Here is a 15,337-nt window from a genome sequence, read left to right as displayed (position 1 = left end):
ATTAGAATACACCGCCCTGCATCCGACCACTTCTAATGGTGGGTACACATTAGGTTGCACTGTGCCACATGCGCCAGTTCCAAGATTGTACAAATGTCTAAATAGTGGCACGCTTCAATAAAAATTGTCCACGTATAAGTGGTACCCTGTATGGAAAAAGGATGACACCAAGTCCCAAACTATCTTGTCACTGCTCCCCATGTAGTCTGGGCATCAGGGGGGCTCAACGTGACTATCTTATCCCTCGTAAATCTGAAATTTACACAATGTAAATTCGGAAATCATAATGGGTTTCCAGAATGGTCTGGCAAGGTTTGAATTTGGGTTGCCAGTGATAAATTGTTGTGCATATAAATTGCTTTGATCCTCAATCAAATCATACAGATCTTCCGTGAAAAAAACGCTTAAAAAAAAAAATCAAAAAGGGAGTAGTTAAATTTGCGGTTTCCACCTGAACTCTGGGTTGGGCAGTGAATGGGGGAAGTACGGGTGCTGCAGAATTTGTGGGCTGCCAATCAGGATTTGCAAGCACATCTGGAAGGATACTATGGGCTCTACAGGCCTGTGTGCGAATTCTTGGTGGTTGGGGGAAAATACTTGTGTTTGCCACCACACCAGCTGCACTTATGGGACTCGCCATGTCACCAAGTGATACTGCAATGCTGGTATGTGATAGACCAGGATGTTCTAGACCGCTGGTGCTCGCCAGTTCACCAAAATGCAGTGCGACACTAGTACTGGCACTCTGCTGCATATGAGAGTCAACAAAATTTACCGGCAAGTGCTAAGCCGAGATCAGGCCTGATTCTGCCAACACTGCAATTTTGTGTGTAATGTATCAAGTGACAGTGACCTACTGACACAGCACTTGCTGGGGCAGAAAAGGGGGGGGGGGTAAGCGTAGGGGCTAAATGCAGGTGCTGGCAGGTGCCGGGGCTGATCCCGCTAATGCTGCGTTTTTGGGGGGCGCTATACTAATGTGAACACTGGTATAGTGCTGATCTGACCAAAGATATTGATCCTTTCAGACACTATACTAGCAATGGAAGTTTATTACTGGTGTACTGATGGGCAATCTGACGCTATCTGGGAGGGGCGTGAAAACCATGGGAGCGCATATCACGTATATATGTATGTGATTTTGCACCCGTGCCACCCTGTACCAGTATTTCTGCTATAGGGTGGTAAGGAAGTGGTTACAGAAGCAGTTTGTGTTATGGCACTGTGTTACTTTAACTAACAATTGCGCGGTCATGCAACACTGCACCCAAATTAAATTTACTTCCTTTTTTCCCCACGAATTGAGCTTTCTTTTGGTGGTATTTGATCGCTTGTGCGGTTTTTTATTTTTTTGCGCTATAATATTTTGGACTTTTTGCTATAAAACATGTCCAGTACAAAAAATGTAAAAATTTTGTCTTAGAATTTGTCCAAAATGTATTCTGCAACATGTCTTTGCTAAAAAAAAAAAAAATCCCAATACCTGTAAATTAATTGGTCTATGTGAAAGTTATAGCATTTACAAATGGCGGTATAGATACTGTATTTTTTTTATACTAATAATAGCAGCAATCAGCGACTTATGACGGGACTGCGGCGGACATTCTGACACTGGGGTCACTGACCTCCCCAATGACACCAATACAATGATCAGTTAAAAAAAAAAAAAAAAAAGCACTGACACTGTATTAATGGCACTGGGGAGGAAGGGCTTAACATTAAAATACAATCAAAGGGTTAACTGTGTGAGGGGAGTTTTTTTTACTAGGGGGCGGGGGATGTGTACTTCACTGTTACACACTGTTCCGGAAAGCTGAACTCAGCAATCCGAAAGTGTGCTGAAAACTGACAGGGAGGAGAGCTCCATTGAAAACAATGCAGCTGTGCTCCCTGTCAGTGTTTGCTGGCAATTGCCGGGCTCCGGTGGGTAATCACCAGCCGGGACCCGGTGATTGACAACCATGGCCGAAATTGTTGCCGTGAGTAGGGCGGGCATGTGCCCCCTACCCTGTAAGCAGGGTGACGTTTAAAAACGTGATCCTGCGCAGAGGGGCTGCTTTGCCGTAGTATATGTACTGTGAGCGGTCCCCTAGTGGTTAAGTTTTCTATCTTGATGCTTTGATGTCTTCCTTGGTCTACCAGTATGCTTTTACAACCTTCCCTTTTGATTTGTACTTGGTTGTTCGTAGACAGCTGTCTAAAATGTGGACCAACATCTTTTGCAACATTCTATGATGATTTTCCTTCTTGAAGAAGTTTTATAATCCTCTCCTTTGTTTCAGCTGAAATCTCTAGTGTTGGAGCCATGAGTCATGTCAATCAGCTTGGTGCAACAGCTCACCAAGGTGTGCAAGCACTTTAACTGCAAACTAATTATAAGATGTAATTTGATGCAGAAGTTTGATTTAGAACTGTACAGTACATGGGGATTTCATAATATTTTTCTCAGAATCGAGTTACATAGTTAGTCTGGTGAAAAAAAGACAAGTCTATCCAGTTCAACCATAAAAAAAAAAATAAAAAAAAAAGTTTTAATCCTATACCCACAGTTGATTCAGAGGAAGGCAAAAAACCTACCAGCATGATGGAAGAGGAAAGATAATTTTAATAATATTAAATTGTTACTAAACCCATGACCCTACATGCACTATATTAAGCATCCCATGTACACACAACATGGAAATGCAATTATTAGTAAATATAAACGCCTAAGTACCTTTTCTCATCAGCAGTATATAGCAGTCTTGTGACTATCAGTGTCAAGCTGTGCACTGGTTAAAGCTTTTAGGAGGAGTTTTCATTCTACTCTGTCTTATGAGGCTGCATGACCCCTGACCTTGTCTGCAGAGGGCTGATTGGCCCTGTGCTAATCACATGCACCCTCCCAAAGAAAAAAAAAAATACACACTACATTGAGCATGTGCAGAGTGATTCCTAGAGCTCTGTACTATCAGATGGATTGGGGACAGTAGACGTAGAGGATCAGAGAAAACAGGATCAAACAGCAATTTTACACAATGCGCAGGATTAACCCCTTAGACTCCACGGTGATTAGAAGAAGCATGCTTTACTGCATATACAGACAGATTTTACTGTTGTGGGGTTAACACTTTAAAGTGGTTGTAAAGGCTCAAGGTTTTTTTATGTTCGTGTATTCTATGCATGAAGGTAAAAAAACCTGTGTGCAGCAGTGCCCCCAGCCCTCTCACCTTACTTACCTGAGCCCCATCCTGATTCAATCGATGCGCACAACAGCCGCGGCTGTGCCGGGTCTCTGCCGCCTCGTCTGAGACAGCAAACGGAAGCCATTGGCTCTCGCTGCTGTCAATCATAGCCAATCAGCAAATGTGGAGAGAGGGAACAGCGCTGGCTAAGCCACGGCTTTGTGTGTGAAGGGACACACGGAGCAGCAGCTTGGGAACACGCCTGCTCAGGTGCCCCCATAGCAAGCTACTTGCTATGGGGCACCCGACAGAAAGGAGGAGCCAGGAGTGCCAACAGGAGACCCGAAAAGAGTAGGATCCAAGATGCAGGTAAGTATACCATATTTGTTATTTTACAAAAAAAAAAAAAAAGGAAGAAGACGACCACCAACCTCTAATTCTGCAATCTTCTCGTCAGCAACATTTTGTTTGTTCAATAACTGGCTATCAATATTTTCTTTAGTTTGAAGGACAAACCTGAAATGAAAACACATTTTGCAAATCAGACATTAATAGAAAAAACTGCAGTGAGTATACATTCCTATAGATTTCAAAACTGTCTGAAAATAAGGTTTTCATAGTTTTCTTTGCATTTACACACGTTCTCAGGTGTTTAGATTTCATTTATGGATTTACAGATTTTCCATCTAGTAGCCATTTGCACATCACTGCAATTAGCTACATTGCTGAACAACCACCAAAATAAAAATTATAAAACAAGCAAGACCAGGTGCACGGAATTAAAATTTAAAGGCTATGTTTGCTTTTTTTTTCTCCCTAAATTCCAGCTTCCCTATGTACCAATATAGTATTATTGTGCCTCTTTTGCAAAAACGAAAAAGCGTTCTACAGTCAGGTCCATAAATATTGGGACATCGACACAATTCTAACATTTTTGGCTCTATACACCAAAATGGATTTGAAATGAAATGAACAAGATGTGCTTTAACTGCAGACTGTCAGCTTTAATTTGAGGGTATTTAAATCCAAATCAGGTGAACGGTGTAGGAATTACAACAGTTTGCATATGTGCCTCCCACTTGTTAAGGGACCAAAAGTAATGGGACAGAATAATAATCATAAATCAAACTTTCACTTTTTAATACTTTGTTGTAAATCCTTTGCAGTCAATTACAGCTTGAAGTCTGGAACGCATAGACATCACCAGACGCTGGGTTTCATCCCTGGTGATGCTCTGCCAGGCCTCTACTGCAACTGTCTTCAGTTCCTGCTTGTTCTTGGGGCATTTTCCCTTCAGTTTTGTCTTCAGCAAGTGAAATGCATGCTCAATCGGATTCAGGTCAGGTGATTGACTTGGCCATTGCATAACATTCCACTTCTTTCCCTTAAAAAACTCTTTGGTTGCTTTTGCAGTATGCTTTGGGTCATTGTTCGTTTGCACTGTTAAGCGGCGTCAAATGAGTTCTGAAGCATTTGGCTGAATATGAGCAGAGAATATTGCCCGAAACATTCAGAATTCATCCTGCTGCTTTTGTCAGCAGTCACATCATCAATAAATACAAGAGAACCAGTTCCATTGGCAGCCATACATGCCCACGCCATGACACTACCACCACCATGCTTCACTGATGAGGTGGTATGCTTAGGATCATGAGCAGTTCCTTTCCTTCTCCGTACTCTTCTCTTCCCATCACTCTGGTACAAGTTGATCTTGGTCTCATCTGTCCATAGGATGTTGTTCCAGAACTGTGAAGGCTTTTTTAGATGTCGTTTGGCAAACCCTAATCTGGCCTTCCTGTTTTTGAGGCTCACCAATGGTTTACATCTTGTGGTGAACCATCTGTATTCACTCTGGTGAAGTCTTCTCTTGATTGTTGACTTTGACACACATACACCTACCTCCTGGAGAGTGTTCTTGATCTGGCCAACTGTTGTGAAGGGTGTTTTCTTCACCAGGGAAAGAATTCTTCGGTCATCTACCACAGTTGTTTTTCGTGGTCTTCCGGGTCTTTTGGTGTTGCTGAGCTCACCGGTGCGTTCCTTCTTTTTAAGGATGTTCCAATCAGTTGTTTTGGCCACGCCTAATGTTTTTGCCATCTCTCTGATGGGTTTGTTTTGTTTTTTCAGCCTAATGATGGTTTGCTTCACTGATAGTGACAGCTCTTTGGATCTCATCTTGAGAGTTGACAGCAACAGATTCCAAATGCATATAGCACACTTGAAATGAACTCTGGACCTTTTATCTGCTGATTGTAATTGGGATAATGAGGGAAGAACACACCTGGCCATGGAACAGCTGAGAAGCCAATTGTCCCATTACTTTTGGTCCCTTAACAAGTGGGAGGCACATATGCAAACTGTTGTAATTCCTACACCGTTCACCTGATTTGGATGTAAATACCCTCAAATTAAAGCGGACAGTCTGCAGTTAAAGCACATCGTGTTCGTTTCATTTCAAATCCATTGTGGTGGTGTATAGAGCCAAAAATGTTAGAATTGTGTCGATGTCCCAATATTTATGGACCATACATCTAGTCTGATCTTTGGAGAATCTCTACATTATTTCCTGGACAGCTCTTAGGTTGTGTAGTAGTTCACCAGTTGACCTCATTAACACACACCATGCCACTGCCTTCCCTACTCCAGGAGATGGCACATGCCCCCCTCCACAAATGCATGCAAATCTAATGCTGTGATCACCGTTCTCACTAAAAACTCAGCCATCAATTTTTCTTACCTTTATCTTGCATTAGTTTGTTCATGTAGCAGAGTGTACAAGAGCTGAGTGATCACAGTTTATGTGGGGCAGTGCTGTAGCATTGAAAACAGAAGTATGTCCCTGGAAATCTGTACAGCTCACCATACAATCTGATTGCATCTCCTTCAGATCTCCCATCAACTATGTAGTGTAAGCGCTTGCCTGGTGAGATACAAGAGTGGATAGATGGTGTGTCATATTATATAGTTTTAGTAAATCTAAAAGGATATTGTACCGAGATTGTACAATCAGATTGTTTAGTGTATGGCCATTTTTATATACCTAAAATGAACTAGTCGTACTTTCAGCCATCAATTGTTAACAGCATCCCAAATGCACAAGCAAAAACATTTTGCCACTTGAAAAAATGAGTGACAAACACAGCAAAATGCACAGTAAAAATAAATAAAAACAACGTAGAAACAGCAAAAGGCCAAAATATCCCATGAACAACTTTGCCATATGTAGGGTAGCACATCGAAATCAATGGTAAATAGGAACAATTAGCCAAAAAATGTACACTCCTGCTCCGCTAAGTGTCAATGGGGCCTGAAAATGAAATTGGTGTGGTGTGTTACACAAGAACAATGAGGCTCCATTCACATTTGTACATTTCTGAACGCATGGCAAACAGCACAGAAAATGCATGCTTTGCAGTGCATTTCAGAAATACGCTGCAATTATGCATCGCGATTGTGTTTACATTACATGCTACAAAGCACCCTAACTGCGGTAAATGCACCAATAACTGCGGTAAAAACGCACCACACTCTACTGCAAAAAAATTATGAAGCTTCTCTGGAATTATTGTTGCATGTAAGGCAGCCCATTCAAAATGACGGGTGAAAACACTCAACAAAGCCAAAAAAAAAAAAAAACACAAAAAACCACACATGTGGGAATGGGAGTTCCCGCTACATAGAGATGTGAACAGGGCTTGACAACTGAGTGTCTCTGTCCACTCTTTCCTATTTATTTGAATAAAGATGGCCATACAAAGATTGTACAATCTGATTGCAATTTCCTTCAGATTTACCAGAACTATGGAATAGGAGGAGGACACACCTGAACAATCCAATTTGTATCAAATCATAATAAAATCAAATTGCACTACATTGCTGATGTTAGGAAATTGTACAAGTGGCTGGAAGATGGTATAGTAATGAAGGAGGTGTGGTCTAAAGTTGTGAACACATTCTATCACGACCTCTTCTGTGATGCAACAAGGAAGTGAATGCTGCTAGATGACCTACAGGATGTGAATGCTGGGAGATGATCTGCAGGAAGCAATGGAATCTGAAAACCATTTTAAAAATCTGAACAGACAAGATTTCAAAGCAAAGCATTCTATAGATAAGAAAGAAAAGCACATTGGGATAGCTGAGCCAAAAATTACATGAGAAAACACTTCTATTTATTATGAAAAGTGAAATTCTGCTTGAAAAAGTGACCTTATCCTTTAAAAGGCAGCCCAGGAAGTAAAATGTTCTTCCAGCAGGGGTTCGAATCTCAAGCTTGTAATAGGACTGTAACTAGGATCCTAGCATGTATGTAGTCATTTTAATATAAATACACACACACACGTGTATTTTTTTTTTCATTTATTTATATATATATATATATATATATATATAATTTGTTTATTTTTTATTTCTAATTTTTTATTTTCATTTATTTTTATTATTTTTATATATATATATATATATATATATATATATATATATATATATAATTATTTTCATTTTAATTTTATATTTTTTTATTATTTTTGTAGGGATGTTATTCATTACTCATTTAATAAAGAAAGTTTTTTTCGTAATATGTAGGCAATTTTTAATATATATTTTTAGTCCCACTAAGGAAATGTATTAATATATATTTTTTTTTGTTGGGAGTAAATCAAGTAGTGATTGGAATATTGTAAAAAGTGTTTTTTGAGCTTTGTAGGTATATGCCTCGTTTGTAAAGGACTCTCACGTCACACAACAGGAGGAGAGGTTTGTGATAATCCTGGGGATGAGTTCTGACCAATTGTAAATGAGGGGTGGGTCCCTTTTTGGGTATTTAAGGGAGCTTCAGACAGGAAATGGACGTCTTGAGAACGCCCGATGGGAGGGGCAAAACGCGTTGACGCATTTCCGGTCTTTACCCCGTACGTCTGACGTCACTTCCGGTGAGTGGAGCGCACGCTGAGCGGTGCGTTCCAGCGGCCATCTTTTGGGATCTGTGCATGTTTGTTCTCTGTGGAGCTTCTGCTGTATCCTGGAGCTGTGATGTGAGATTCCTGAGAAGGTTGTCTGACATTCATTGTCCATCTGGAAGAAGCTTGTTCTAATAAATATGCCTTTTTAAAGTGATTTAAATGTGAGTGGCCTTAATCCTTGATTTTATTTAAAAACGGTATTTTGCAATATCACACTATTTGAGATTTTCTCTCCCCGGTTGTATGGTGGAGCCTATACTGATGGTGAGGATTCCTATAGAGTGGATACGAAAGAGGGTTTAGGATCCCATAAAAATTCCTAAAAGGCGTTTCATTCACCTAAATCTGGTGAGTGTATTTGATGTTGGTTTGCACGGGTGGAAAGTGGAAGTATTTTTGCATTAGAAGAATTTTTGATCTTTCTGCACGAACTTTTTGTGATTCATGAACTTTTGTTGTCTATTATCATGATGGACTTTCACTATTAATATAATTTTTTTATTATATATTATGCACTTTATATATTGATTTGATGTAGAGGTCTATGTTTACGCTGTTTATTTATATTTATCAAAAAATTATTTAGTCAGCCACCAATTGTGCAAGTTCTCCCACTTAAAAAGATGAGAGGCCTGTAATTGGCATCATAGGTAGACCTCAACTATGAGAGACAAAATGAGAAAACAAATCCAGACAAATCACATTGACTGATTTGGAAAGAATTTATTTTCAAATTATGGTGGAAAATAAGTATTTGGTCTCCTACAAACAAGCAAGATTTCTGGCTCTCACAGACCTGTACCTTCTTCTTTAAGAGGCTCCTCTGTCCTGCACTCATTACCTGTATCAATGGCACCTGTTTGAACTTGTTATCAGTATAAAAGACACCTGTCCACAACCTCAAACAGTCACACTCCAAACTCCACCATGGTGAAGACCATAGAGCTGTCGAAAGACACCAGAAACAAAATTGTAGACCTGCACCAGTCTGGGAAGACTGAATCTGCAATAGGCAAGCAGCTTGGTGTGAACAAATCAACTGTGGGAGCAATAATTAGAAAATGGAAGACATTCAAGACCACTGGTAATCTCCCTCGATCTTGGGCTCCACGCACCCCGTGGGGTCAAAATGATCACAAGAACGGTGAGCAAAAATCCCAGGACCACACGCGGGGACCTAGTGAATGACCTGCAGAGAGCTGGGACAAACGTAAGGCTACCATCAGTAACACTACGCCGCCAGGGACTCAAATCCTGCAGTGCCAGACATGTCCCCCTGCTTAAGCCAGTACATGTCCGGGCCCGTCTGAAGTTTGCTAGAGAGCATTTGGATGATCCAGAACAGGATTGGGAGAATGTCATATGGTCAGATGAAACCAAAATAGAACTGTTTGGTAGAAACACAGCTCGTCGTTTTGGAGGAGATAGAATGCTGAGTTGCTGCCAAAGAACACCATACCTACTGTGAAGCATGGGGGTGGCAAAATCATGCTTTGGGGCTATTTCTCCACAAAGGGACCAGGACGACTGATCCATGTACAGGACAGAATGAATGGGGCCATGTATCGTGAGATTTTGAGTGCAAACCTCCTTCCATCAGCAAGGGCATTGAAGATGAAATGTGGCTGGGTCTTCCAACATGACATTGATCCCAAACATACCGCTCGGGCAATGAAGGAGTGGCTTCGTAAGAAGCAATTCAAGGTCCTGGAGTGGCCTAGCCAGTCTCCAGATCTCAACCCCATAGAAAACCTTTGGAGGGAGTTGAAAGTCCGTGTTGCCCAGCGACAGCCCCAAAACATCACTGTTCTAGAGGAGATCATCATGGAGGAATGGGCCAACATACCAGCAACAGTGTGTGCCAACCTTGTGAAGACTTACAGGAAACGTTTGGCCTCTGTCATTGCCAACAAAGGATATATAACAAAGTATTGAGATGAACTTTTGATATTGACCAAATACTTAATTTCCACCATAATTTGCAAATAAATTCTTTCCAAATCAGCCAATGATATTGTCTGGATTTGTTTTCTCATTTTGTCTCTCATAGTTGAGGTCTACCTATGATGCCAATTACAGGCCTCTCTCATCTTTTTAAGTGGGAGAACTTGCACAATTGGTGGCTGACTAAATACTTTTTTGCCCCACTGTATATATATAAAATTTCCATTGCATTTCAGTAATACTTTGTCAATTTTTAGTGTGTCCCCTTACATCAGTGTGTCTGAATCTTATGCTTTTGCTGGATTTTAGTAATATACAGTGGGGAAAATAATTATTTGAGCCCCTGCAGATTTTGTAAGTTTGCCCACGTACAAAGAAATTAAGGGTCTATCATTTGTATTATATGTGTATTTTAAATGAGAGACAGAATATCAACCAAAACTACAGAATACAAGCACATGATACAAATGTTATAAATGGAGTTGCAGCTCAGTGAGTAAAAATAAGTATTTTATCCTCTACCAACAAACAATAATTCTGGCTCCCACAGACTGGCTATGTGCTTATGTGGTACACAGATTTGTCCTGTCAATTTAATAAGGTGCTCCTAACGGCAACTCATCATGTGTATAAAAGACACTTGTCCACAGAATCTATTCCATTCAAATCTCATCATCATTTGTGGGCAAGACCAAACAGCTGTCAAAGGACATCTGGGACAAGATTGTACACCTGCATAAGGCTAGAGTGGGCTACAAGACCATCAGCAGGAAGCTTGGTGAGAAGGAGACAACTGTTGGAGCAATTATTCGCAAATGGAAGAAATAAAAAAACCATCAATCGCCCTTGATCTGGAGCTCCATGCAAGATATCGCCCCTTGGGTTAAGGATGATCATGAGGAAAGTGAGAGATCAGCCCAGAACTACATAGGAGGAGCTTGTGAATGATCTCAAGGCAGTTAGGACCACAGTTACCAAACAAACCATTGGTAACACAATATGCCACCATGGACTGAAATCCTGCAGTGCCCACAAGGTCCCCCTCCTCAAATGAGTCAGAGAAGGATTGGGAGAAAGTGCTGTGGTCAGAGGAGACCAAAATTGAGCTCTTTGGCATTAACGCGATTCACTGTGTTTGGAGGAAGAAAAATGCTGTCTATGTCCCTAAGAATGCCATCTCTACAGTCAAGCACAGAGGTGGAAACATTATGCTTTGGGGCTTTTTCTCTGCTAAAAAGGTACAGGCTGACTTTACCAAATTGAAGGGCCAATGAACGGGGCCATGTATGGTAAACTCAAGGATGAAAACTTTCTTCCCACAGCCAGGACACAGAAGATGTGTCATGGATATGTCTTCCAGCATGACAAATGACCCAAAGTATACCGCCAAGTCAACAAAGTAGTGGCTCAAGAAGCAGCACATTAAGGTCATGGAGCGGCCTAGCCAGTGTTCAGACCTTAATCCTATAGAAAATTTATGGAGGGAGCGGAAACTATGAGTTGCCAAACTACAGCCAAGAAACCTTAAAAGTGGTTGTAAAGGCTCAAAGTTTTTTTTTTTTTTTTTAACGTAATGCATTCTTTGCATGAATGTAAGAACCCTTCTCTGTGCAGCAGCCCCCCTAATACTCACCTAAGCCCCCTCTCGATCCAGCGATGTGCACTGGAGTCTCAGCAACCCCGGGACTCCCTCTCCTCATTGGCTGAGACAGAAGCAGGAGCCATTGGCTTTCATGGCTGGCAATCCCAGCCATTGAGCCAATGAGAAGATAGAATGGGGGCAGGGCCGAGCCACGGCTCCATGTGTGAATGGACACACGGAGCAGCGGGTGCCCCCATAGCAAGCTGGGGCACCCAACAGGAGGGAGGGGCCAGGAGTGCCGATGAGGGACCCAAGAAGAGGAGCATCCAGGCTACTCTGTGCCAAACCACTACACACAGCAGTTAAGTATAGACATGGTTGTTATTTATTTAAAAAAAAAAAAAAAAGCCTTTAGAATCACTTTAAGGATTTAGAGAATGTCTAAAGAAAAGTGGGTCAAAATCCCTCCTGAGATGTGTGCAAACCTGGTAACCAACTACAAGAAACGTCTTACCTCTGTGCTTGCTAAGAAGGATTTCTCCAAGTACTAAGTCATGTTTTGCTTGGGGGATCAAATACTTATTTTACTCACTGAACTGCAACTCAATTTATAACATTTGTATCGTGTCTTTTCTGCATTTTTGGTTGATATTGTCTCGATCATTTAAAATACACCTATGATAAAAATTATAGACCCTTCGCTTTTTAATTGGGCAAATGTATAAAATCTGCAGAGGATTGTGTGTGTGTACACATATACACAGTGTCTTGAAAAAGTATACATACCCCTTGAAATCTTCCACGTTTTGTCATGTTACAACCAAAAACATAAATATATTTTATTGGGATGTTATGTGATAGACCAATATAAAGTGGCACATAACTGAAGTGGAAGGAAAAATGATAAAATGGTTTTCAAAAATTTTTTTTACAAATATATATCTGAAAAGTGTGGTGTGCATTTGTATTCAGCACCCTTTACTCTGATACCCCTAACTAAAATCTAGCCTGTGTGTAATTTAATCTCAGTATAAAAACAGCTGTTCTGTGAAGCCCTCAGATGTTTTTAGAAAACATTAGTGAACAAACAGCACCATGAACGCCAAGGAATACAACAGACAGGTCAGGGATAAAGTTGTTGAGACGTTTAAAGCAGCGTTAGGTTATAAAAAAAATATCCCAAGCTTTAAACCTCTCAGTGCACTGTTCAATCCATCATCCGAAAATGGAAAGAGAATGGCACAACTACAAAGCTACCAAGACATGGCTGTCCACCTAAACTAACAGGCCGGGTAAGGACAGCATTAAACAGAGAAGCAGCCAAGAGGAGCCCATGATAACTCTGGGAAGAGCTGCAGAGATCCACAGCTCAGGTGAGAGAATCTGTCCACAGGACAACTAGTAGTCATGCATTAGTGTGGGGGGGGGGGGCATGGCTGGCTGAGGATCGGGATGGCCACTTGAGCTGTGTGCTCCAGGAACCGAAGCGTGCATTAGCGATGTGGAACAGAGGAGAATGTCTCTCTCACCCTAGGCAGCTGCCTCACAGTCCCTAGACCCGACCTGCATATATGGGGAAACGTAAAATCAAAGAGGAGCCCCGCAAACTATTGGAGTTCTTCACTCCGGCAGGTGGCCCCTCCCCCCAAGATGGCGCCGGCCCCAGTGTCTCTCCCCCCGTGCAGCAACAGGCAGCAGAGGAGAACCCTTGCCTCAGCTCTCAGCATGCAAGCCCTACACACACACACACACACACACACAGGGGGCTGCACCTACCAGCAGCCCCCAAAACACAAAGCAACACTGTTCTTCAGACAACCAAACTCAAGGTGAGCAATCTACTGCTTCTAGTTTTCACACTGCTGCACATGAGTTTATTGAACATCTGGAAGATTACCCTGCTGAAACTCTGCCTTTGACCGCATCAGTCATGAAGGATATGCTTGTTACCCTTAAAAGTTCATTACATAAAGATATGATGAGTTTTGTGTCTCAAGTAAACGCAGAGGTTGAGAGCCTAGGGGAGTGTGTCAACCATGTTGAAACTAAAATGGGCGAGTTTGCGTCTGCCCATAATGAGTTAGTGGATGCTCACAATGATGGGGAAGAGGACTTAAAAGCGTTGAAACTAAAAAGTGGCAGATCTGTAGGAGCGCTCGCACAGGAACAATATTAAATTTAGGGGGGTGAGCGAAACTGTCCCTGCTGCAGACCTTAGATGGTATATCCAACAGATGATCAGCACCTTGTTACCAAAAACGTCAGAGAGAGATGCGATAGTGTATAGAGCGCATGGAGCTGCGAAGCCTTCCTTTCTTCCCGATCATGTTCCTAGGGACATTAATTGCTAGAATCCACTTCTACCATATAAAGGAGGATTTTCTGATCTTCGCAAGAACACACACAATCCACTACCGACGCCATACAATGGGATATCCCTATTTGGGGATCTCTCCCAGTATAACATCATTGCTCGTAAAAAATTAATCTCCTTTACAAAATTACTCCGCAATAATAATATAAAATATCAATGGTGTTTCCTCACGAAATTGCTGATAACTCGGGACAATAGTTTACCGACTGTCAGCTCGGAGGAGGAGGGTTTCCACCTGGCAAAGAAATGGGGAATTGTTCCTGCAAAAGAGGAGTCAACAGCCACTAAATCTTCCCCTAAAAAAATTACTTCGGAATGGGACAAAGTAGCTGGTTAGCCTTATGTACTCTTATGCTTTGATCGTGCCTTGAGAGGGCGTGTCCCAAGCCCAGCACCACATAATATTGCCAAGCGTCATTGCTCACGGTTCCTGGTTATTCCCCCCAATACGTCAAAAGTGATTTGGTTCACTTGCAGTTAATTTGCCATTTGTTTATGTTTTGTTTTTTCAAAGTTTTTCCAACAGAGTATCGGCAACTGCTTTAACCCAGGAATTCCTATGGGGCAATGCAATGATATTGATATCAGGTTTGCCTATGTATCCAAATCACAAAGAGCTGAATGAAGCGAGTGGCTTCATGCAGGTTAGCTATAAAGAACTGCTAATGTTTTTTAGACCACTAGATGGCGAGCATGCATTATCTATGTTATATACTTTAGTATGGTACTGAATATTGTATCTATGAATGCGCACGGGCTTCATAGCCCTTACAAACGTAGTATGATGTGGAAAGAGGCACAGAACTTACATGGGGATATTGTCTGTGTACAAGAAACTCATTTTTCTACAAATAAACCTCCATGATGCTGACATAAATTGTACCCACAGGTGTTCACGGCTAATGCCCCTGTGAAAAAATGTGCGGTTTTATTAGCCATTAAAAACTCTGACATTTTCCCTCCACTCCCTGGAGAGTGATCGGAAGGGAAGATAATAATGGTGTGTGCATTAAAGAACGTTCTACACGATGGTGAATTTATATGCCCCTAATGTCAACCAAATCTCCTTTTTCAACTCCCTGAGGCAGTAATGAAAATTCATATAGGTTTCTTACTCTACTGTGGCGATTTTAATGCTGTCATCCATAAATTTTTGGATGTCTCGGGACAGTCACGCGGGCTAAGGTATCCTATGGCGCCAACTCTACGGGAATCAAAATTTACGATCCTTGGAGAGGTCTCCATGATTATTTTTTAAACGGATATACAACTTCTGCAACATGTTACTAAAGCAACAATTCATCCCATGACA

At 41.4% G+C, this 15,337-nt stretch overlaps 1 protein-coding gene across 1 annotated transcript in view; it reads right to left on the bottom strand.

The window, feature by feature from the left end:
* PFDN1 (prefoldin subunit 1) overlaps positions 1 to 15,337 on the bottom strand; it is an 81,029-nt gene that overhangs the window by 7,953 nt on the left and 57,739 nt on the right. The window contains exon 3 of the mRNA XM_089657035.1: positions 3,596 to 3,680. Coding sequence (XP_089513161.1) covers positions 3,596 to 3,680 — 85 coding nt within the window. The remainder of the gene's footprint in view (positions 1 to 3,595; positions 3,681 to 15,337) is intronic.

Source organism: Staurois parvus, unplaced genomic scaffold, assembly GCF_062004578.1.
Source record: "Staurois parvus isolate SC_StPar_1 unplaced genomic scaffold, SC_StPar_1.0 ptg000958l, whole genome shotgun sequence".
NCBI classification, from domain to species: Eukaryota; Metazoa; Chordata; class Amphibia; order Anura; family Ranidae; genus Staurois; species Staurois parvus.
This window is presented reverse-complemented; position numbering and strand designations above follow the sequence as displayed.